Here is a 23811-nt window from a genome sequence, read left to right as displayed (position 1 = left end):
AAACTGTGCCTTTTAAAATTATTTGAAAAATAATACATTATTACAAAATTAAGAGGCTGTGTTATCATGGACAAACATTTAATTTCAAGTTAAATTTATTATTTAGAGAAAACCCCATATTATATGCCATATTGTGATCTCCATATAAATCAAAACCAAACCCATTGCTGTCAAGTCGATTCTAACTCATTGTGAACCTGTAGAACAGAGTAGAACTGCCCCATAGGGTTTCCAAGGAATTGCTGGTGGATTCAAACTGCTGACCTTTTGGTTAGCAGCCGATCTCTGTATGGTTAAATGTAATCCTCAATAATATTTTAATTCAGAGATTTCACATTATAAATCATCTGCAGTAATAATATTTTCCTATATTTTACTCAGTAATACTTAGGCCTATTATTTCTTGTTTATTTGCACCAACCAGTGAAAGAAACCAATTTCTGTACCTTTTTTATTATGCTTTTGTACATACAAAAAGGATATCATCTTTTCTGTCTTTTAAATTTTTTTTAGAGTAAAATTTCCAGGGCTCACAAGTTCCTCTCATAGCTCATGTTTTCAAGATCTTTTTATCATTTGTATTATTCTCCACCAAATGCTTAGCAATCTGTCTCTTGTTTGAAATGTGGTGCTCTGCTGAACTTAGTTTCCAAATCACAGCCTAACAAGACCTGAATGTAGCTCAATCCATCTTTATGCATTACATCACCATTACAATTCAACACACTATAACATTTGAATATTTTTACAGGGATCAGAATGTCGATTCATTCCATTTATCATCCACTGTAATTCTTGATTTTTTTCTCTCTGCTGCTACCAAAACCGAAAAAAAACAAACCCGTTGCCATTAAGTTGATTCCGACTCATAGCGACTCTACAGGACAGAGAAGAACTTCCCTACAGGGTTTCCAAGGAGCGCCTGGTGGATTCAAACTGACGACCTTTTGGTTAGCAGCCATAGCTCTTAACTATTACGCCACCAGGGTCTACCATCTCTTGCTGTTTGTTGCACTTTTTGGTGCCATTAGCCTTTCCTGCGCCCACTTTCACATCCATTCCATTTTCCGGACTCTGATGCCGCTGATTCTACCCACCTCCCTAGTGTATCAAGACTGTGCTTCATTGTAGTATATCACCCCAAAGATTTACAACTCCTGCTACTCCCACGATTCATTATTCTTTAGATTTATTAGCATAGGTACACATCTCCCGAAAGTTTTTATAAGCATGTTGTAGTTGTTGTTAGGTGCCGTCGAGTTGTTTTCTACTCATAGAGATACCATACGACAAAGCAGAACTGCCCCATAGGGTTTTCTTGGCTGTAATCTTTTTGAAAGCACATCACCAGGTCTTTCTCCAGTGGAGCCACTGGGCGCGTTTGAATTGTCAACATTCTGGTTAGCAGTTGAGAATCTAACTGTACATTAACCCTTCTTGTTGTTGTTAGGTGCTGTTATTATTAAGATGATTTTTGCAAGTTATTCTTTTTAAAGTCCAGTTAAACAAAAACAAACTAAGCTAACTAATCTGTTGCTTCAGGTACATTGAAAAAGAAATCATGCCCTCACCTTCACTGCCCTCCCTTTCACTGATTCAATTTAAGAAAGTTAAACTCAGCACCAGCTACAGGATTCTATTACCATTTTACTATAAACATCCAAAAAACATAGATTAAACGTCTGATCTTCACACATAGTTAGTTCAGTGGGTAGCAAATGCCCTCGCTGTAGGAGGTCACTCCTATATGCTGAGACATGTCATTTGGTTGGTTGAGCAAATCTTAGTAAACACAGTTAGTTTCACTTAGCATGTTTACTTGCCCACTTACAAAAGTAAACAATGTAGGAGAATATAAAAATAATAAAGGAAATGACAAAAGAACCTTCAAGTATTTGGCCCAAATTTAATTATTTTACCATGAATAAATGGCAGAGTTATCAAAACTGACATGAACTGACATCTCATATATGAACCTTCATTTATAAGCGAATTACAGAAGTGATGGTTTTTCAGGTTCACAAGTTAAAAATCACTACACTTAGCAGACTATGTACACCAACCATGCGCCTTCCCTCTGCCTGGAATCACCACCCACATGCTTCATAACATTAAGAAACAACTCATCTTGCCTCCATCCCAGCTTTGTCCAGCTACCAAACTCCTGTTCACTCTCATAAGTCAGAATATGATTCCTCCAAAGAAGTAAGCTACCCTTCTTTATGTTTATATCCTGTCTTGTGCTTAGCTCTTTCTTGCTTCATAGTAAAATTATTTGTTTAATAGGGCTGTCTCTTCTATTAGTTTTGAGCTCCATCTTTTCTCTTAGCTTTCCCATCTGGTACTGAGAATTGCTCAATAAAAAACTTCAAAATAGCACTTTTATAATAACTATATATTTTTTAACGTAGGAAATGACTTTAGCCTTGAATGCTTTCTAAAGAAACCATTAAAGCAACGGTGCAAGCCCAATTTAATAAAATGGTTTAAGCATACATTAACATAAGCAAATTTATTAAAGGGTTAAAAAGCAACTATCTCTTGTAACCTGTCTATAAGCTTGAAATTATATCAAAACAAAAAATTGTAAAAATCTAAACAACCACTATCAGCTCTGAGAAAAGGCATGTATTGATTTTGGATAAGTATTGATTTTTTCATACCTAATAATATGTGGTTGAATTGAAGGAGGTGGAAAAAAAGTTCATTTAACATTTTCAGGTCAAATACAATCATTTTCAGAGACTTAGCAAAAAGCATGGTCATTAGGAGAAGTCTTAAAAACGAAGGTTTTTTAGTTCTAGAGAAGACGGATGATGCATTTAATCACTGTCATCAAGTATGTGATGGATCAATCGAGAGATGATAGTGATAAACTATTTTCCTTCTTAGCTTAGTACAAGACCAGAAATGATTAACTTAACTTAAAGGGCAAACAGGAAAACGCTACAGGACGTGAGATATTATGACAAATTACTAAATACTGCAGTGAAAGATTTCCCTCAGCGACCTTTAAAACAGTATAGTTACCCTTTGATCTGGAGCCATTTAGATACTAAATTTAAACATAAGTAACTCTTGACAAGACAAATACCAATTCATTCCATAGCAGATTACACTGAATGTGGTTTTCTATGTTCATCCAGAACAAGTCCCCGCCTCTATTGCCAATGGGGTTATCCTTGACACACATAGCCAGACAAACCCACTGTGGCTCTTAAAATAGCATCACCTGTGCAAATTGCCCCTTCTCTTGTCTTCCTTCCCATCTGATGTTAGTTATATACAGTGACCAACAACTGGAGAGGAGTGTATTTGTTGTCCAAAGTGTAAAAAGAAATGGAACATGAGAGTCCTTGCAAATACAATGACACCTTAAGAAGGTTAAAAAAACTGTAGTAAGAAGATAAATGATTTTATATTCTTTTCTGTTTAGTATTCCTTTCATTAATACTAACAATTGCCATTTAGTATATTTTTTCCCCAAAAGTAATTATATTAAGTAATTTTAACTATATATTATGTACTATTAAAATGCTGTGTTGTGAGATTTCTAGATAAGCTACAAGTTCAAGGTTACTGCCAAGGGGCCACTGAAAGAGTAAAGACCTCCTTTCATAACCTTTTGATTTTTTTAAAATATTAACATTTGTTATGCTACTTTGTTTATAACATATGCCAGTAATTGTTTTTGAAAAAAATAGCACAACCTTTATAAAGAGGCTTAAAGAGTGTGGCCTTAATTTATTTTTTTCTCATGGAATAATGGCAGAGCTATCAAAACTTGAAACAAGCTGGCATCTTATATTTGAAGAATAAGAGCGTAGATTAAGAAAGTTAGCCTAACACTTGATGAAATATTCCAAAGATAAGTATATTGTTGCTTTCATGTTGTCGTTTCTTAAGCTGTGAACCTAAAATAAAGTTTCACAGTGGTTTTTCTCGTCTTATTTTTCAGTAGTTGATAAATGGGCTGCATCTACTGAGAATCTGAAAGCCATGTTAAACCATATCAGAAATACAGTACTTGTTTTAACTTACCTGTTCCTGTTGCTGGAAATCCAGTCTGATATAAGTGTTGATGCCTGCTGGTGGCAGTGCTTATTGCCAAAACTGCATGCCAGCATTATAACTTCTCTGCGCAGTTCTCTAGATATCATTAAGAGGGAGGAAAACAAATGAAAAAGCTGTGTTAATATCCTAAGAGAAAGTCAGGGTAACTCATTAAATATACAGTTGGTGAGTAAATACTTAACATGAAAAATATTTTTTTAGATTCTGAAATTCTGTACTGCTGATTAAGAGACATTAGGCAGAGTGGACGTTACACATACTAAAAGTCTGCTCTGGAAACAGTACTGTGGTAAGCGGCATGGGTTCAGATCTCAACATCACTAGTTAAGGCAGATCGTAAATTAAACATGGCAAGGAAATGCCTTTGTTCTCAGTGTCAGGTGGTGGAAACTGTGCTACCCAGCAGCAGTCCTCTCAAGAAAGGGAAATGAAAAATGAAGAATGAAACCAAGATTTTCACATGCTGCTAAAGTCACAATGGTATTAGCATTATTTTATTGTACAGCTCTAGGGGAAAAGAAGAAAATAAGAAAATGAAACAGTACTCATGTTGGTAGGATGCTTGAACAAGGGATCCATTAAAATTATTTTTTGGCCATCCAAGCTTGATGTATGTTGTTGCAACTTGCTTTAAAATATATTCCTAAATGGGGGCAAGGGGATAAAAAGATAATGTCAGTTTTAAACCTCTCCATGCTGATAATGAAAATTCGAAAATAAAATATTTTCTAAATGTAGCTACTTATCAGTAAAATTATAAACATAGTAATTTCCCATTATGATTACTGAACTTAGTACTTCAAATATAGAACATATGGATCTAATACTATAGAAATGATAGAAATCTACTCTTTACTTCCTGTTGAATACCTCAGTAATTTACAATATTAAATATTTTAGATGACACTTTTTGTAGCAAAATGAGGAAACTGAGGAATGTTGATAATGACATTCATGCATACATGCATACGAATCTATATCAGGTATAGTCTATGAAAATGAGCATATACCATTTATATATTTTATGTGAAAAGAACATATTTAAAGCAAAACTAGGCCCAGCCAATAGCCTAGCATTGTTGAGCTGACATATACAGGATACTCTTCAGTATAATGATATGGTATTTCAGAGTCAACAATCCATTCAGCTTATGACATATTTAAATATTAGGAGCAATATAAGATGTGCTCTCCCTCGATTTAAGGCAGTCCTTGAATTTTGTCAAGCAAGTGAAAGCTCTGAAATTACAATAAAAGCACTTTTTAACTTTTACTGAAAATGAGGTGTCTGACATGATACACTATTCTAAACTAAAAAATATACAAAAATGTATTTTACTTTTACAGAAGTCTAGTATTGCAGTGTGTTCATGTTAGGGAAAAAAGAAAAGTGTAATAAGTCTTTCTCTAGTGGATAAAATTTATACCACAACTGAAATGACACATTTTTTTGCATGTCTGTTGCAAGGGTTTAGACAGAACTAACAGCAAAGAACAGTCAAGCCAAGACTGTTCCCCCCGCCTTTTTTTTTATTAAACTTATTAAAAGAGAGATGCTTTCATGTTAGTTTAGGATAAGAAAGAAAGAAGCAACTCTGATGGCTGTCAGACAATTTGATGGCTTTAATAACCAGATTTCATGTAACGGCAATCCAGTTTCCAAACGTGTAGGTTAATTAACAGAGCAGTCTGTCCTAAGAAATTTAGGGCAGGCTCTTAAAATAACTAAAGGAAAGCAAATAGTGAACAAAGATGACAGAAGGCACAGAAACATATTCTCATATGCAAAGCCTTGCTGCTGATGGGAAATTTAGAAATCAAAAGCTCATTAACATATTTAATCCTAATCTTATTCAAAATGATTATTAAATTAGATTAGTAGATGTCAGCAGTGCAATTTTGGTTTACTAGGCTCCAGGCTTAGGAAATCTGGTCAGGTAACATTTTGGAATGTTTGTCATGTCCTCATGTCTATTTGGATTATCTGTTGTTTGCTCTCCTGTATCCCCTTGGACCCAATTATGAATGGGCTTTTGCCTCAATGTTGATCTTATCCTTGTTAATTAAGGAAGTGAATTGAATTCACTATGCCCTTTTGGATAAAAATAATGACTAAGAATCTTTACTGAAACTGTCAATATTCTGGTAAGATCTTTGGGATCACTCTACCCAGGTTAAGTCCTTTGTGAACATAGAGCCCTTTAACTATTAGGAAGTAAGTTTGAACTTTAAAGATTTGCCATGTATATTTGTTCTTCAATATTTAAGCTTAATTGACACTTTGAGGCCAGAACAAAAGGTAGCTTGTATTAAATTTCTTCTTCAAGTAATTTTCATCAGTGCGAAACAGAAAAATCAGGACAAAAGTAATAACACAAATTAGAAGGAGGAGCTAAAATAATTTAGGATTAGTTGTATATAGTAAATAATAAAAAAAAAGTTTATCTTCTGAAAACAAGAAAGAAGAGAATATGTATTATTACATTGAAGATATTGTAGTTCTCCATGCGGTCCAGTAATTTATCCAGAGGATAAAGAGCTCGACTGGCAGCGTGCCAAGGAAGAAAATCCTTTTCGTCAGACAGATATCTGATAATCTCCAGGGGGATATTCTGAGGCAAATAGCCAGCTCTGCACAGTCAAAGAATTTAAGGTTAATTATATGCAGAAAAGATACATGATGAAGCAAAAATGAAGTTTTTTACCCACGCAAATAAAAGACAGGAAGCAAGATTCACCACAGTGTAGAGAAACACTCAGTGCTTAAAAAAATAAAATTACTCACTTTTTAAACATATTCCTACTTACAATGTCAATGCCCCTTAATATATACAGAGTTGGAGAGTTAAAAATTTACATGAACACAAAAACATTAGAATGCATACTTTTAAAAAAGAAAGAATTGTGGAATTTGAACAAAATCAATCCTTGCTATTTTCCTTCACAGGAAGTCTTCAGAGGTCACAAGTAATTGAAAATAATTGATTATTGACCTGGAATTTTCATTTCTCAATGTATTCTCTTTATTTTTTATGTAGCTCTCCGTAATGAAATCAATCAAATTAAAGCAGCAACTCACAGTTTTGACTCTGTTACCTTACAATATAAGCATTTTTCAAACCTGTTTTAAAAAAGATTGCTTTCCGTAACATCTATGAAAATCAGAGTTAGATTTGAAGAAAGTTCAAATAACAAAAATGTTAAAAGAATAAACTCTTTCCTTTTAGTATTTTCTTCAAATGAGATGCCATGTTACTTCGCGGACCAATGTCAGGTTTCATGGAAAATACAAAAATGTATACCTTTAAAATTATCTGAATATATACTGTCCATATTTAAAACAGCCAAAAAAAAAAAAAAAAAAAAGAGCCAGAATAAGGTGTTTATCTCTACTCTCCAGTAGATTGCATACAAAATCTTTGCAAAATCAAAGCAATATAAATGACAACAGTACGTTAAAAGGTGGTTTTAAGGTTTGATGTCCCCAATACATGTAGTGACACTATGTATTTTGCAGAATTTTTACCATTAGCAATCAATTTAATGCAGAATTTTAACACAAGGAACAGGGAAATAAGAAAACAACCAAAGCCTAGTTATCCCTCTTATCTGTACTTCACATTGTTGTCTTACACAGCATCACAAAACTAAACGGATCTATTTATTTGTACACTGTGGAAGGTGGACAAGGAGAGAGCAAGGTTTTTCTCATCTTCATTTGAAATAAGTCTGCCAGATTATTTAGTCCTTACTTGATGTGATAAGTAAAAACTATAGACAAATATTAACTGTGTTTATAATATTCATAATAAAAAAACAGTTCTGAAGATTGTGCTTCAGTTTTCTTTGAATTAAAAAAATGTCCCCCTAATGATTTTGGTTCACTCATAGTACAAGATCAACCACAGTAAATAAGAATGGTGAAGATAACCCCAAATTCTCATATAATTTCAAAATTTCCTAAAGTTTGTATGATTTATACTACAGCTAGATGTGTGCCACTTTGTACAGTTTCCATTATATACATCTTTGCAGAAATAGCATGAAATTTGACCATGGTAACAATTAAATAAATAACTTTATCTTTTTGCTAGAGTAGCATTTCAGCGATAGTTAAATTTTCCTTTCAAGGGTTCATTGTCAACTGAAAAAGGAGTATGTTTATTTTTACAGGAATAATGATTTGATTTTCTTTCTTAAAAGAAACATATCTTCTAATATTTTATATTTTTGTAATTTGTCTTCCTGAGCTTTTAATTCTAAATATTGATTAGCAGGTGGTCATAAACTTGCTTCCCTGAACACATGCAATGGATTATATAACATTAGAGTTGAAGAAGATTTATCTAGAAGCTATTACTCTTTTGCTGAAGAAATAAGAAAAATAATATTTATAAAAAAGATCTTTAGTAACTAGATAAATTCTTACGGATCTTCAAATCAGGTTAGAAAATCCAGAAAGTTTAGGTCTATTTTCCCATAGATTTAGTTATAATAGTATTACGTCAATTACAATATAGTAGGTTTTAGTTCGTTTCTATAATTGGATGGGCAATATTTAATGACTTATGCTCTGTGAGCAATATACCTGCAAATCAAAAAATGACTAATAATGTTATGGAAAGAGATGTGGACTCGAAAAGAGTGTGGACCTCCTTCTCCCACTTATACTCTGTACAATTAGGCAAACAAATTAATCTCTCCAGGCCTCACTTTCCTTATTGGTGAAATAAGAAAGTTGAATTAGTAGACATCCTTTATAGCCCCCAAAACCTTTTATTCTAACATATATCTACAATTTAATCTGCTGAGAAATCATTACAATAATATGGGTATAACTTATTTGTTTAAAAACCTGAAAAAATACTTTGTAATTTTATATTCCCCATTCTTCAATTGTTTAGTATATAAAAGTCTAAGAGGCAGGGCTTGAATCTAGGTTTTATAAGACATGTGGCATTGCACAAAACAAGCCTGATAGAAGTTGCAAATGGTAATAAGGTAAGTTAAGAAAAGAATTTCCTAAGTAGAGAAATGAAACAAGTTCTGTTTTGAGTCCTTTGGGCAGAAATCGCTAACTGCTACCAAAATCTATGCTCCCCTCTTCTTCCTAGCCTAGACTATGATTCCAGTTGGTTGCTCCAGTGGGCTCTGACACATGGGGACTCGTACAACAGGTTGAAACTTTGCCTAGACCCACACCTTCTTCACAATTGTTGGTATGCTTAAGTCCATTGTTGTAGCCCAACTTAGGAGACTCATCTTCTAGCACTATATTAGACAATATTCTGATATGATCCATAAGGTTTTCATTAGCTAATTTTAAGGAGATCACCAGGTCTTTCTTCCTTATCTTAGTCTGGAAGCTCCTCTAAAACCTGTGCTCCCTGGGTGGCCCTGCTGCTATTCGAAATGTTGGTGGCATAGCTTCCAGTATCATAGCAACATGCAAGCCACCAGGGTAGGACAAACTGACAGATGGGTGTCCCTTGTAGCTAGGTGCAGTCATATGTCTAAGATCTAGCCAGTAGAACATGAATGTGCCTTACTCCAAGGTTAGCCCATAGACATTTCCCATCAGCTCCTCTATATTCTTTTTCCCTGGAATGAATCTTCCAGGGTGACCTTGGAAGTCTTGTACTGAAGTCAGAGACTCCACAACCTGGGTTGCTGGTTGCATAGTCCAGGACCAGTTTGTACATTCAGTTTTGTTATGTGAGCAGGAAATACACTTCTATTGTGTTTGATCCGTATACATGTTTGGGTCTATTTTTTAAAGCAGTTAACCTTCCCTAATGCAGTTCTCAAATAGAATAAGAAAGAGATTACACTCAAATCGCCCTCATTCTGGTTTGCTACAAACGTATGTAAGTAATTTATCCAATACATAATTCAATATACATTTATTTAAGCCTACTAGATCAAACTACGTAGCTAATTGGACAAGGGGATGATCAGCTTCATTACAAAATTAAGAATTGTAAGAGATTATTTTAGTGAATAAGTTACCTAACTTAGATATATGTTTGTGTAATTGGCTGGTAATCAGATCTGCAATTACTATTACTGATAATGTAATCAATATAGGGGAAGTGTGAGGAATCCAGTGAATGGAACACTACGTTGGCTCAAAGTAATCAGCACAGTAGGGAGCACACTTAGGGGCTTGATGCTGAAATGCAGTTTCCCTAAATTTTTATCATCACAGGAAAATGCTGTTAACAAAATGGAAAAAAATCAGTGAATTTAAAGAATATTTCATGTACAATTAAATGTGTGTTATTAATATTTACAAAGAGGCTGTAGATGCTATCGTCTATCTTTTCTACTGTTGGGCAGGACAGGCACATGAAATGATTTATGAATCAAAGAAAAGACAATAAGTTACAGAAGCAAATGAGGAATGTTAAAGAAACAGAGGAAAGACTGCCAGATACAGCTATACATCTGCCCCTCCCAGCCTCCCTCACAGACATCCTTCTCTCTTCCTTCTCCAATTCACCAGAGCTTGCAAAGAAATATATCTTTAGGGGTTAAAAAAAAAAAAAAAAGGTATTTTTTTAAGAAGATTTAAATCAGACTATATTAGCTGATGTTGAAATACACTGATCTTATCAGCTTTGTTTTCACCTAAGATCCCAAACTGCTTTTTTAAAACCTTTCTGAAATCCTGTGAATGTTAACTCTTGAATCTACTGAAAAGGGTGGCTTATTAAACAAATATTTACTGTGAGTTTTCTTTAAAAGCAGTTGGTTCCTGGGTGCTTGAAACTCAGGGAGTAAAAACAAATCACAGTCCTCTGACCCTTCAGACAACCATACTCCAGTCTTCATTAATTTAGTATACATTTAAAAACCAACAGCCTACTACATATTTCACAATATACGCAGAAGACACTATCAGTTTCCCTTGGGGCATAGTTTTGTTTTTTTTAAGCATTTGTTGAAATGCTTAATTAAAAAGTTTACTAGGTTTTATCTGTTATTCTTTATTATTCATTATTAAAAGATATTTACATGACTCTGTGGGAAGATCCTATGGCATAGATTGGAAACCCACATAGTTCTCAGGGTACCCTAGAATAGCAAAGGATATACATGGGGGAAGGTATCACTGCCAACTACCCATTCATTTGGTCATTTTCTAAACAAAAAAGAATATGGTTCAGGAATTGCCAAACTGAAACGGGTTCCTGTCCCCATAAAATTGGGAGTGTGAATAGGTGCACAGTAAAGAGTTCACGCAGCTCCTCTTCTTTCTCCTCCCGTTCCTGTTCCTCCCGGTCCTCCTCTTCTGCTTCTTCTGTCTCCTCCAAAATCCTTTTACTGAGAGACTTATGCACCTCTTTTCTGGGCTCAGATAACACCTTGATAACACCTCTATTTATAGTACATAATATTAATCATAATTTTATCATAATGTTTCTCCCTCACTGGACTTAAGATCTTGAAGGAAATGAAGCATGCTTTACTCATCTTTTTATCCTCATAGCCTAACGCAGAACCTAGCACAAAACAGGCATTCAGTTCATGTTCTTTAAACTAAATTATGGCAATAACACCGTAACTCTTAAAAGAGGAGTACTTACCAAGTATATTAAAACTTAAAAATATCCATAATGTTAAACAATGTTAAGCATCTTCTAAGGTTAAAAGACACTAGAAGGATGGGAAAATCCTATTAGGGTGATACTTATAGTATATTTGTTCATCTAGTTTATTAATGGTAAATATTATAAGGCCAATGCTATCTAGCCAATAGTTTTGAATAGGTTACTCTGTACCAGGAGCCCTGGTGCAGTGGTTAAGAGCTACAGCTGCTAACCAAAAGGTTGACAGTTTGAATCCACCAGCTGCTCCTTGGAAACCCTATGGGGCAGTTCTACTCTACTCTATCCTATAGGATTGCTATGAGTTGGAATTGACCCAGTGGCAATGGGTTTGGTTTTTGGTTTTCGTCTATACCAAAATAAAATAGTTTTAAAGTCAATGAAATAGCAGAGGCATTATATGAACATCTCTGTTCTTTTTTCTCTGATTAGCAAATTATTTGCTTAGAAGCAACAGTGTTATTTTATACCATGCATTTAAATAAACTGATGGGGGGTTTGGAAATCTCTGCTGTCTAGACAGCATATTGACAAACATGATCTCTAGGGCCCCTTCTTCAGGAAACGTTTAATAATTAAAAATAAAACAAAAAATTTTTGCAACTTCTGTAGTCTCAGTATCACCATTGTGACCAGCCTTTCCTTTCCACACACATTTGCTTAATTATTTCCAAACACAATTTCACAAGAAATCAGTCAATATCTTAAAACGGAGGCTCTTCTGGACACTCAGTAGTGTTAAGAAGTAGGATCAGTGTTCAACCATTAATTGGAAGTACTAATAGATGTCAGCTATTTAGCCAAAAAGGAAAAAAAAAAAAAAAATCCTTAGTTTTACAGCCAAAGTGAATTATTTTTTAGAAAGCTATCATCTTAAACATCATGTATTGAAGACTTACAGTATGCCAACTACAGTGTTATGTAAAGATGGTGTAAGTTTGTTTCAGTTTACTATCCTTAAGAAGCTTCAAGAAAAGTACTACTATGCCCATTTTATAGATAAAGAAGTTATAGTTTCTAGGAGATAAGCAAATTGCCAAGCTCACCTAGTTAATCAATGTCAGAGCTGGAATTCAAAGCCAGGACTGACAAGAAAGCTCTTATTGGATCTACCCCATGAGGCGGCCTCCCCAAACACCACTCTGAATTGAAGCCTTTCTCCCTTGCCTTAACACCATCTACATGTCACTGCCATAGCACTTAACCACATTAGACTTAATACACAAATAAACCTGTTGCCATTGAGTCGATTCTGACTCATGGTGACCCCACAGGACAGAGTAGAACTGCCCCACAGAGTTTCCAAAGAGTGGCTGGTGGATTCGAACTGCCGACCTTTTGGTTAGCAGTCACACTCTTAACCACTACGCCACTGGGGTTTCAAGAATACATATATATATTAATAATATACATAATATACAAATAAATATATACTATAATTCCAGGTGTTATGAAGGGAAAACAAGCAAGGTTATTGGAAGTAGAATTATGAGGGAACTCTTTAAATAGGGTAGCCAGGGAAGGCCTCACTAAAGACAACTGTATTAAGTGAGGAAACACATTGAGCAAATATAGGCTAATTCTGACTGAGGAAAACAGCAAGTTGAAAGTTCCTGAGACAGGAACAAATTTGGGGTGTTGGAAGAACAGCAAGAAGACCTTCATGGCTGGAATGGAATGAGCTAGGGAAAAAGTGTAATGTGTGAAGTTGCAGGGGTTGGTAGTAGCTAGATCACAAAGGACCTTAAATAATAAGGGCTTTATTTTTTTTCCTAAGTGTGATGGAAGGACACTACAAGTGTTTTAGTTGGGGTATGACATGATCTGATTTATGCCTCAAAAGGGTGACTGGCTGCTGCAGAGAGCAAACTCAAATGTGTCACACAGATTTTCAAGATGAGAATGAAATGAAATATGATTTCCTAATTGATCTTCTCTCTCACTACACTGACTATGCTTATGAGCAAAATATATATCTAGTGAATGAAATGGATGACATGAAAACAGAGAACATGATATTTTAAGATAGACATTGCATATTTGTTGTAGAAACAGTTTTTTATGCAGGTATCAAAAATAAATTCCAAAAGCTTATTCACACATTATTTATTATTGCTCAACTGTTAAAAGCAACATAAGAGGATACTGAAAAGGTTATTCAGAAATTGTTTAAACAATGAATATATTCTTAAAGCTTACACTCAGGAAGTTATATATGGTACCTCAGGTTAATCAGCAGAGCTATTTCGGGTGAAGATAGCATAAAAGAACACTAGGAAAATTATCAATATAGCTTATGATTCCCACGTGAAAGGCAATGCTGAAAGCTGGCATGGAATTCTGCTTATTGGGTGATGAAGTTTTCTGATGCTCTACAAAGTCACATGGGAGTAAATGGAATAAAAAATTCTAGCAGGATTTTGCAGAGGTTGGGTTTAGTGCCATCAGGATATCAAATCATTAACTTAAAGGTCCAGCAATCAGCCCAGATCTTAGCCAACAGTTTTCTCAGCTACAACCTTTTTTATTAGAACTGGGAGGGGCCTCCAGGTCCCAAAGGATGTACTCCCCCCCTGGCTCCCATCAACCTGAAGGCCTTAAAAACCTGTTTTAGCTGTTTATATATCCCAGTCCTCATCAGTTACAAGGTGGGGCTTCCCTCACCAGACCAGAGCTCAACTAAACCTCAACTGTCTATGAGATGTTAATAAACTCAAGTCTTGCACATAAATAACACTTTCTTCCACAGTAAACTGGTTTCTGCCCTGTTCAATCCTCTGGGGTAGAATGCAACCTGGGAGGTCCCCCAAGTTGTTTTTCCAAACACCTAAGACAAAGGTAACTCCTCAGGGCTTAGGGGAAAATATCTCCTAAGCTGGTTTTCCAAAGAACCAAGAAAAAAGGCCACATAAACGAACTTATGTACCATGCAGGCACTTTACATATATTGTTATTAAATCCACACAAGAATATTCTGAGGCAGGCAATATTATTACCCCCATTTTATAGACCAGAACTGAGGCTCAAAAAGGTTACTGAACCTCTCCAGGGTCATAATGTAAGTAAGAGGGTACTGCTATTTGAACCCAGTCTTCCTGCACCAAGCCTATGATAGTCTTACCACTATTCCACAAAGGCCTAGTAAGTAATTTTCTGTTCCCTTTCCATCCTCTAGTAACACAGAAAATAGAGAGAGGAATACAATTGACATCAAGGAGGACTAATCTATGGGTGCCTTATGAGGAAAAGATAATAGAACATATGAAAAACAAGGAGATATTTGGTCCAAGCCTGTGACTTTGAAATGAGGGGAGGGAGAACTAGTGGACTCATTGTAGATATAGCTTTTAGCCTTTGGTCATTTTTGGCCACACCTGCCAAAGCCACTTTCTCTACCGATGCCCCATAACCCTGGGTTTCCTCAGTACCTAGTCTAATATCCGTAAGTCAGGATAACCCTCAGCCCAGTTTTTGACCTGGATAGACTGATTCCAGCTAGCAGCAAGATACCTACCATGGAGATCATGGATTAAAGTAACATTTTGCTTTCAAAAATATTGTTGATGCAGGTAAAAATGGATTACTGGGGTGTGGTCTAAAAGAAAAAGGGGGAGTTATGGTATAACATTATTACATTTAATTTAAATAAGAGTAAATGCTTCAAACAACAGAAAATATTTTCCATCTCAAGGTCTTATAGGAAAAGGGAAGAATTAAGGCTATGGAAAGTGGTTTGGGGACCTATCCTCAGACTGAGAAGGGAAGAGTAAAGGACTGGAATAATGGCATATGGGGTGTGAGGGAAATAGCTTGCTGGTCATAACTGTAGGACAGACCCCTGGCTCTCGAAAGAACTCTATAGACAGTCTACATCAAGCAGATACCTGTAAAAAAAAAAATCTCCAAAACAAGCCAAGCCTATCCCCCGCCCCCAGTTTATTTATAAAGGCATCACTGCATACATGAAGGATAATGTAACACCACAAAAAATGGATGCATGTTTTAATAAAAACACTTTTGGGCATATAATCTAGTAATGCAAAAAGAAAATTATGAGTCAGTTGGAAAGGTTTTTGGAAGATCAGGCAAACATGATAGAGAGAGTCTAACAAGGGCAAAGTGAGAGTGACACTTTTTACTTGGCCCTGCAGCCAACTTGAAGAGGCTCCTGCCCAAAGTTAGAAATTTTGAGTGTCAATAAGTGTAGAAGCTATAATAGACTGAAACATATCAAATATATTTAAATCCATAAAGTCAAAATGATACTTAAGAAAAAAGAAAACACAACAAATTGCTCACTATGGAACACAGGGAACTGGCTCATTATTTTTAAAAATGAAAATAAAAAGAAACAATCAAGCATCTATCCTGTTTTCCTCTAAGAATTGTATCACTTGGTCACCAAGTAGTAAATGAGAACAAATTTCTCTTCAAAGACATATTCCATTTATAAATGAAAAAGAAATGAATGAGTCACCAATTTGCAACCTCTAGTGACTTAGTAAGGAGCCTTAATAAGGTGGTGCAGTGGTTCAGTGCTCGGCTGCTAACCAAAAGGTTGGTGGTTTGAACACACCAGCTGCTCCATGGGAGAAAGATGCAGCAATCTGCTTCCTTAAAGATTACAGCCTAGCAAACCCTGTGGGGCAGCTCTACTCTGTCCTGTAGGGTCGCTGTGAGTTGGAATCGACTCAACAACAATGGATTTGGTTTGGTTAGTGACTTAATAAATCTAGGCACTGAACAGCAACAGCTGCAAATACCATAAAAAGAGGACAACTAGTTATTTTATGTCTTCTGACAGAAGAAGTAATCTTGTCAAAATTTAAATCTAAATCCGATCAAGCCTCTAGATTCGATTACTGATTACCAATTTACAGGCAATAGAGAGAACACACGAACAATTAAAGTGCACAGTAGGGATGCAATCAGCAAGATCCAAACTGTGGGACTTTGTATATGACAAACAACCAAGTTCTTCACCAAATAAACTGAAAAAAAATTTTTTTAGTGACGAATGGGGAAATCTGTAATTTTAAGACACTGAAAACACATATCAACCAACTACAGAATAGTGACATCATTTCAATCCTGCCTCCAACAAACTATAAAAAAAAAATATAGCATTTATGAGATAACCGGAAATTTGAACACTTCCTAGATGTTTGATATGATTGAAGAAATGTTTGTTTTAGGTGGTCATTAAGCATATATAATATAATAAATATATATATTTAGAAATACCTAGTGAAAATAATAGTGATAAAATAATTGATGTCTGGAATTGGCTTCAAAATAGTATGAAAGGTTGAAGAGAGTAGTGGATGAAATAACATAGACCATGAGTTAAAAATTGTTGATGCAGAATGATGGATTCAAAGGGGTTCATTGCACTCTTCTGTCTGCTTTTGAATATATTTGAAATTCTTCATAATGAAAAGTTAGAAAATCAAAGCTGGGATTAAGTCTTATTTTTCTGTGTATACTCACTACATGCATCATAAAGCCATCATATGGTACATGCTTAAATTATTTGCTGAAAAATGATCTTCAGAAAAGTCAACCTTTCTAATCTTGGTTTCCTCCTTGACAAAATGGGGAAATTGTTATTTACCTCCCATGGTCAGTATGAGGGTTAAAAGACAATAAATGGAGGAGTCCTATATAAACTGTAAAGTGTCATAGAAATGTGGAGAGCCTTAAGGCTGAAGGACCAGAACTAGAATTCAGCAACCATGTGCTCTACATCTGTTTTCTGACCTTGATTTGTTCCCTACAGTGAGCAATTGAACTCGTGGCTAGATCCCAGCATATTCATTTTCCCCTTAGGGACAAAGTACCAAATGGTAGTGTAATTGCCAAGGGAAAATTATTACTCTGTTCTGAATTATTTCCATCGTAAATCCAAAACCAGTGAAACAGACTCTGTCACAAAAACGACAGGGTTGTGGTACAGTGATGAGAATCCTACATACAAGTGCCCCATAAATCCATGAATATCGCAACCCTCCAAAGTCATTCTGAATCATGTGTTTAAATCAGATGAGGAAAGCCAGGCAGGTGGCACATTGGTCAACACTGTGGAAACAATGAAAAGAGGTCATTTACTCAGTCATCAGCAAGAAAAATACCCCATCATCTGTCTCACATAGATTGTACATGCAATAGTGCTTTGTTTGTTTGCTTTCACACATTTTTCTATTGCATCAGAGGAAAAAAGGACCTTTTCCAATTAAGAATGATAACAGACACAATCATCTGTATTTCTCTTAAATTTAATCATTTCTGCTATTAGAGTTATTAAACCATGTCAAAGAAATAAACTATCTCAACCAACAATAGTGAATGATAGAAAAAAGGATATAGGACACACCTTTTTTGTGTGAGCTGTGTGTTTTCTCCTCTAATCTTAGTGAAATGTTCATTTTTACTTAACAGGAAAATGAAATATCAAATATAATTCTTTATGATTTTAAAGTGATATTTTCCTGCCTTTCAGAATGTTATACTCTATTTCAAATTGATTTAAAAGCCATCCAATATTATTGCTGATAAAATGTGGAAAGTAAATATTTTTTATTATCAAGTGAGAGGGAAAAAGGACTTCCTCAATTTTGTAATTCACTGTATAGAGAAAGGATGATTATCTTGAAAAGATAGCTGTGCTTACCTGAAATCACCTTTGGGGAAGAAGGTATGTTAGTTAGATTTTTGGATACTTTTCTCTCCTTTTTAAAAGGGCTAAATGATAAAGAAATAAAAGGCAAAGTTAAACCAACTTGCGGAGCCACAAAATGTATGTAGTAAATGCTGGTGCTGGACAATGGTATGAACTTCTTTGAGAATTTACACCTGCAAGGGGCTTTGGATTTATACCAGGGAATTTTCAATTCTTAGAATTATTATACATTGGACACTTTTGAAAATAGCTAACAATTATTTATTTTAATAGCACAGATACTTTTTGTTCTTTGGGACAGTCAGTTGTATACAGTTTATAAAATGTCTAGGGACAGAAGATATGGAGCAAAATAGCTTCCTCTAATAACAGTTTGTGCTCAACTACTAATCTAAAAGTTGGCATTTGAACCTACCCAGCGACGCCATGAAAAAAAGGCCTGGTGATCTGCTTCTGTAAAGATTACAGTCAAGAAAACCCTATGGAGCAGTTCTTCATTGTAACACATGGGGTCACCATGAGTCAGATCAACTCAATGGCAACTGTTTTTTTTTTTTTTTTTTTTGGTTTAATATCTACATATCTCAATTTTAACTACAACACCAAGTTTCACAAAATTCTGAAGATACACTATATATATAAATATTTTATTAACTCTGGATCACTAGCATAGAAATGTAAAACCTAAACCTTTCTTTGATTTTTCTTTAATGCTGATGATATTCAAATAAAACTTAGGAAAGAGTAATGATAATTATGTTCTAACTCCTTAATGATGATTAACAATTAGAAGATATTAATGGTACAGATTTACTGTGTTCTAACAGTGACACTCATTAATTTTAATGATAGTCCTTCCTTACTGTCTGAAAATCTACCCCTCATTACCACTTGTAGGAAGTAATTTTCTAAAGCTGAAGCATCAATGAAATATAAAACAATGACAAAAAAATGTGCAAACTAATTCAGAACGAAGACTTATGTTTATATTTTTCAAAAAATATGAGTATAAAATAAAATGTGCATATTATCATTTTTTCAAAAATCACATTTAAAATTATTTTACATTTTGCTAAAATGATGGCATACAGTTCAACAATATTATTGAAATTGAAAATTATATAAGATTAAAAAAATGAGAAATTACTCTCCAGTAAAAGAGCCATTTTTATGAAACGAAAATTCTGGAATCTTAATAAAAATCACTACAATTATTATTTAATGTATAATACTGGTGCTGAAATAATTTTCAAAAGACTCACATATTTATTATTTTTCATATTACGAAAAATTAAGAGAAAAGATGACAGTGATAAAATCTTTTTAAAAAAAGGTATAGTTTCAGAAAAAAATGACAGAAAACTGGTATACCCTAAGTGAGTAAAGTACTCTTAAACAGTTATGCTCATTATTCTTTTTTTTCCAAAAGAAAGATTGTGTCAATTAAACTATATTAAACTAATCAATTTTTCTTTCTTATGGATTTATCAGTAGTTTAATCAGTATCCACTGAGCTCTTGGTAAGAAAGATGAGGAAATCAGCACACTTACACTTTCTACACACTTACACTGGGTGAATCATAACAAATTATGGATAACATTTCAAACAATAGGAATTCCAGAACACTTAATTGTGCTCATGAGGAACCTGTACATAAACCAAGAGGCAGTCATTCAAACAGAACAAGGGGATATTGCCTAGTTGAAAGTCAGGAAAGGTGTGCCTCAGGGTTATATCCTTTCACCATACTTACCCAATCTGTATGCTGAGCAAATAATCTGAGAAGCTGGACTATATTAAGAAGAACGCAGCATCAGAATTGGAGGAAGACTCATTAATAACCTTCAATATGCAGATGACACACCTTACTTGCTGAAAGTGAAGAGGACTTGAAGCACTTAGGGACAAAGATCAAAGACTACAGCCTTCAGTATGGATTACACCTCAATTTAAAACAAAAATCCTTAAAACTAGACCAATAAGCCATATCATGATAAACAGAGAAAAGACTGAAACTGTAAAGGATTTCATTTGACTTGGATCCACAATCAACACCCATGGCAGCAGCAGTCAAGAAAGCAAATTATATACTGCATTTGGCAAATCTGCTGCAAAAGACCTTTTTAAAACATTAAAAGGCAAAGATGTCACTTTGAGGACTAAGGTACACCTGATCCAAGGCATCGTGTTTTCAATCACCTCATACGCATGTGAAAGCTGGACAATGAATAAGGAAGCCCAAAGAAGAATTGACGCCTTTGAATTATGGCATTGGTGAAGAATATTGAATATACTGTGGAATGCCAGAAGAATGACAAATCTGTCTTGGAAGAAGTACATCCAGAATGCTCCTTAGAAGTGAGGATGGCGAGACTTCGTCTAACGTACTTTCGATATGTTATCAGGAGAGATCAGTCCCTGGAGAAGGACATCATGCTTGGTAAAGTAGAGGGTCAGTGAAAAAGGGGATGACTCTCAACAAGATGGACTGACACAGTGGCTGCAACAATCGGCTCAAGCACAGCAAGGACTATAAGAATGGCGCAGGATCAGGCAGTGTTTGGTTCTGTGGTACGCAGGGTTGCTGTTAGTCGGAACTGACTTGAGGGCATCTAACAGCAACACTTTCTACCACCTTTCTTGCACCTGTGGATTTTTAATTGTTGAATAACTTTTTCTAATATTCTTGGTTTAAAGATTTACCTTCTATTTTGTAAGCTTTATTGGGTCCTTGTGTAAGTGGATTCAAGGCTCACCATCATTCCTTTCTAGTCAAAGGATAACGAGATTACATATAAGATTTTGTGTTCTATCTACTGGAAATTTTGCTTATAGAAATCTGAGTCAGCCTGAATTTTCCTCTTCTTTTATTTAATCCTTAAGGCCAGTGTGTTCACCAGAATATGTCTTAATGTTAATCTTTCTGTTTCATTTTTTTTCCTAAAACAAGTGGTACCCTTTCAATCTACATATTTATATCTTTATTGTAAGAAAGTTTACTCTCCAATGTTTTCAAATTTTTTTCTTTTCCATTTGCTTTCTCCTTTTTCAGAAATATTCTGTGTTGTGTGTGTACACGTGTGCAAGTACGCATGTGCGCACACACACACACACACACACACACACACACACACACAGGAGGTCTCCTGCTTACATAATGATTTTCATTGTTTTTCCCATTTCATTTGTCTCATCTATCTCAAACATAGTCTCCATTTCCCCGATTATGATTTTCCTTGTGTTCATATTTTTACTGCTTCTAATACAGCTTTCTTTCTTGTAATAGATCAGTTTCATTCTCTTTGTTCCATTATGTCTTTTTTGGTTCTCTTATATGCTGTCTTTAAACTCTTGCTTCAAAGAAATCACGTCTTTGTTTTAATCCCTTAAAATCACAGAGATGGGTATACTTAACATTTTCTGCTTAGTGTTGTAGTTCCTCTGTTGAATTATGATTTTTAACTATCTTTCTTATGGAGTCTTTCCATAGTTCTAAAGCTCTTATGCTTGTTTATGCTTAAATATCATTCATATATGAAGGGTAGAGTCCTATTCAGTAGAAGTAGTTGCTGAAGAATTGTGGCTAAAGAGCAATCATGAAGAATAGGTTGGAGCAGTTGCACTTTACATTAAGTGTTATTTCAGACCTAGTTCTAATCAAATCAACGGTTCCATCTGTTTAAAGGCATATTTCTGCTCCATAGTCCCATTTCAGAATATGCTGGAGAGCTGTGTGATTCCCAGTTCAACCCTGTATATTGCACGTTATCATTGTGGTGATTTAGCATTTAATTGTTTCTCTCCAGCTGTCTCAATTAATGGCTGCCAAACCAAGTGCCATATATACTTCCTCCCGACTCCACCATTTCTGCCCCCTGCTTCCTGTAAAAACAGGGGGTTTGTATATCTTCCCTTTCAGGCCTGAATGTTTCCTGCTTTTCCATGTGGAGAAAAATTCAGCAACGTAACCCATCATGCCTTTAGATTTCATTCTTCCCAATAAGGCCTTCCGCTTCTGGAAATCTCTGTGTCCTGTAGACAATCAGTGGATTCCTGTGTCTATTCTCAGAATCCTTCTGTGTTTGGGTCTATAATTCACTGTATTGGTTGGTTGTGGTTTGGAGTTGTGTTTGTCTCCAAATTTCACAAGAAATGGTTTTTCATACTTTCTGTTATTAGCAGGTGGTGTTTGAGTAAGTAGAGTAGAAATATATGTATTTCACTTCCTTCAACCGAAAGTCCTTAAAAAGCAAAGCAGAAAAATCAAACAAAAAAATACATTAAAAAATGATGATGATCATATGGATTCTGAGAAGGTTGTGTTGAAACCAGCACTCTCATGTACTTCCGGTAGCATATTCAATTGATATGAATCTGTGGAGTACTCCGCTTACTCTTCACCAAATCCATTTCTTTATTCATCCTGAGGACACAACCAAACTTCATTTATCTGATTTCCTTAAAGTAGATGCTACCATGTGTTTCCTCTCTATGTAAGTTTTTACCATGTGATTTCTATGTGAGTCTTTTTATTACGTGATTATTTTCATGTGAGTCTTTTCAAGACTGGCATATTAAATGCTGTTGTTTGTTACTTCATGCCATGGGTCCTTCTGGATGGCTGGAATGGAGACAATCTCAAGTTAACCTTGGAGTGACTTGTTAGTGGTAACAGTCCTGGATCCTGGAGGAAGTCTACTTGACCAGTAAATTTTTTGAAATAGATAAAATAACTCATGGGAAGAGCCTAAGGGGCTGGATCTCCTGTTAAAGGCCAGTGAAGTCAAGATAATCCTCTATATATTAGAGAAATATAAAAGTTCTGAGAGCCAGGTCTCTGGAATAATTGTTGGAATGAGTACTGACACATGGGATTTGCTGGAATAAAATAAAAAGACTATTAAGTTTTTAAGAGAACTGTACTGCCAGAGTCGCTACAATCCTGGACCAAAAGAATGTGTGACTGTTCAAGACATGAAACAACTCTTGTGTACCCAACTTTCTACAGATAGGAACACTGGCCACCCTCCAAGAGTCCTTCACAATGCCTCTGTTTCTTCCATTTTTCAATTTTAAGGGCAAATTTTATTGTGTCCTCACTTCGTCATTAAAAACGGATTGTGTGAGGGACAAGCAACTTGTTAATTTATAGGTTTCTAGACCAGATATCCCCCATGCGTGTGTCAGTTTGTCATACTGGGGGTGCTTGCGTGTTGCTGTGATGCTGGAAGCTAGTATTCAAATACTAGCGGGGTCACCCATGGCAGACAGGTTTCAGCTGAGCTTCCAGACTAAGACAGACCAGGAAGAAGGACCTGATGGTCTACTTCTGAAAAGAATTAGCCAGTGAAAACCTTATGAATAGCAGTGGGACATTGTCTGATATAGTGCTGGAAGATGAGCCCTCAGGTTGGAAGGCACTCAAAGACACAGTGGTTGCAATAATG

At 35.2% G+C, this 23811-nt stretch overlaps 1 protein-coding gene across 1 annotated transcript in view; it reads right to left on the bottom strand.

Moving 5' to 3' along the window:
• Positions 1-23811, bottom strand: part of TRHDE (thyrotropin releasing hormone degrading enzyme) — a 433889-nt gene that overhangs the window by 33781 nt on the left and 376297 nt on the right. The window contains exons 13-15 of the mRNA XM_004386459.2: positions 6558-6705; positions 4620-4717; positions 4042-4149 (exon numbers count right to left, since the gene is read on the bottom strand). Coding sequence (XP_004386516.2) covers positions 4042-4149; positions 4620-4717; positions 6558-6705 — 354 coding nt within the window. The remainder of the gene's footprint in view (positions 1-4041; positions 4150-4619; positions 4718-6557; positions 6706-23811) is intronic.

This window comes from Trichechus manatus, unplaced genomic scaffold (assembly GCF_000243295.1).
Source record: "Trichechus manatus latirostris isolate Lorelei unplaced genomic scaffold, TriManLat1.0 scaffold00164, whole genome shotgun sequence".
Classification (NCBI taxonomy): Eukaryota; Metazoa; Chordata; class Mammalia; order Sirenia; family Trichechidae; genus Trichechus; species Trichechus manatus.
The sequence above is the reverse complement of the archived record's forward strand: the minus strand, read 5'-3'. Positions and strand labels throughout refer to the sequence as shown.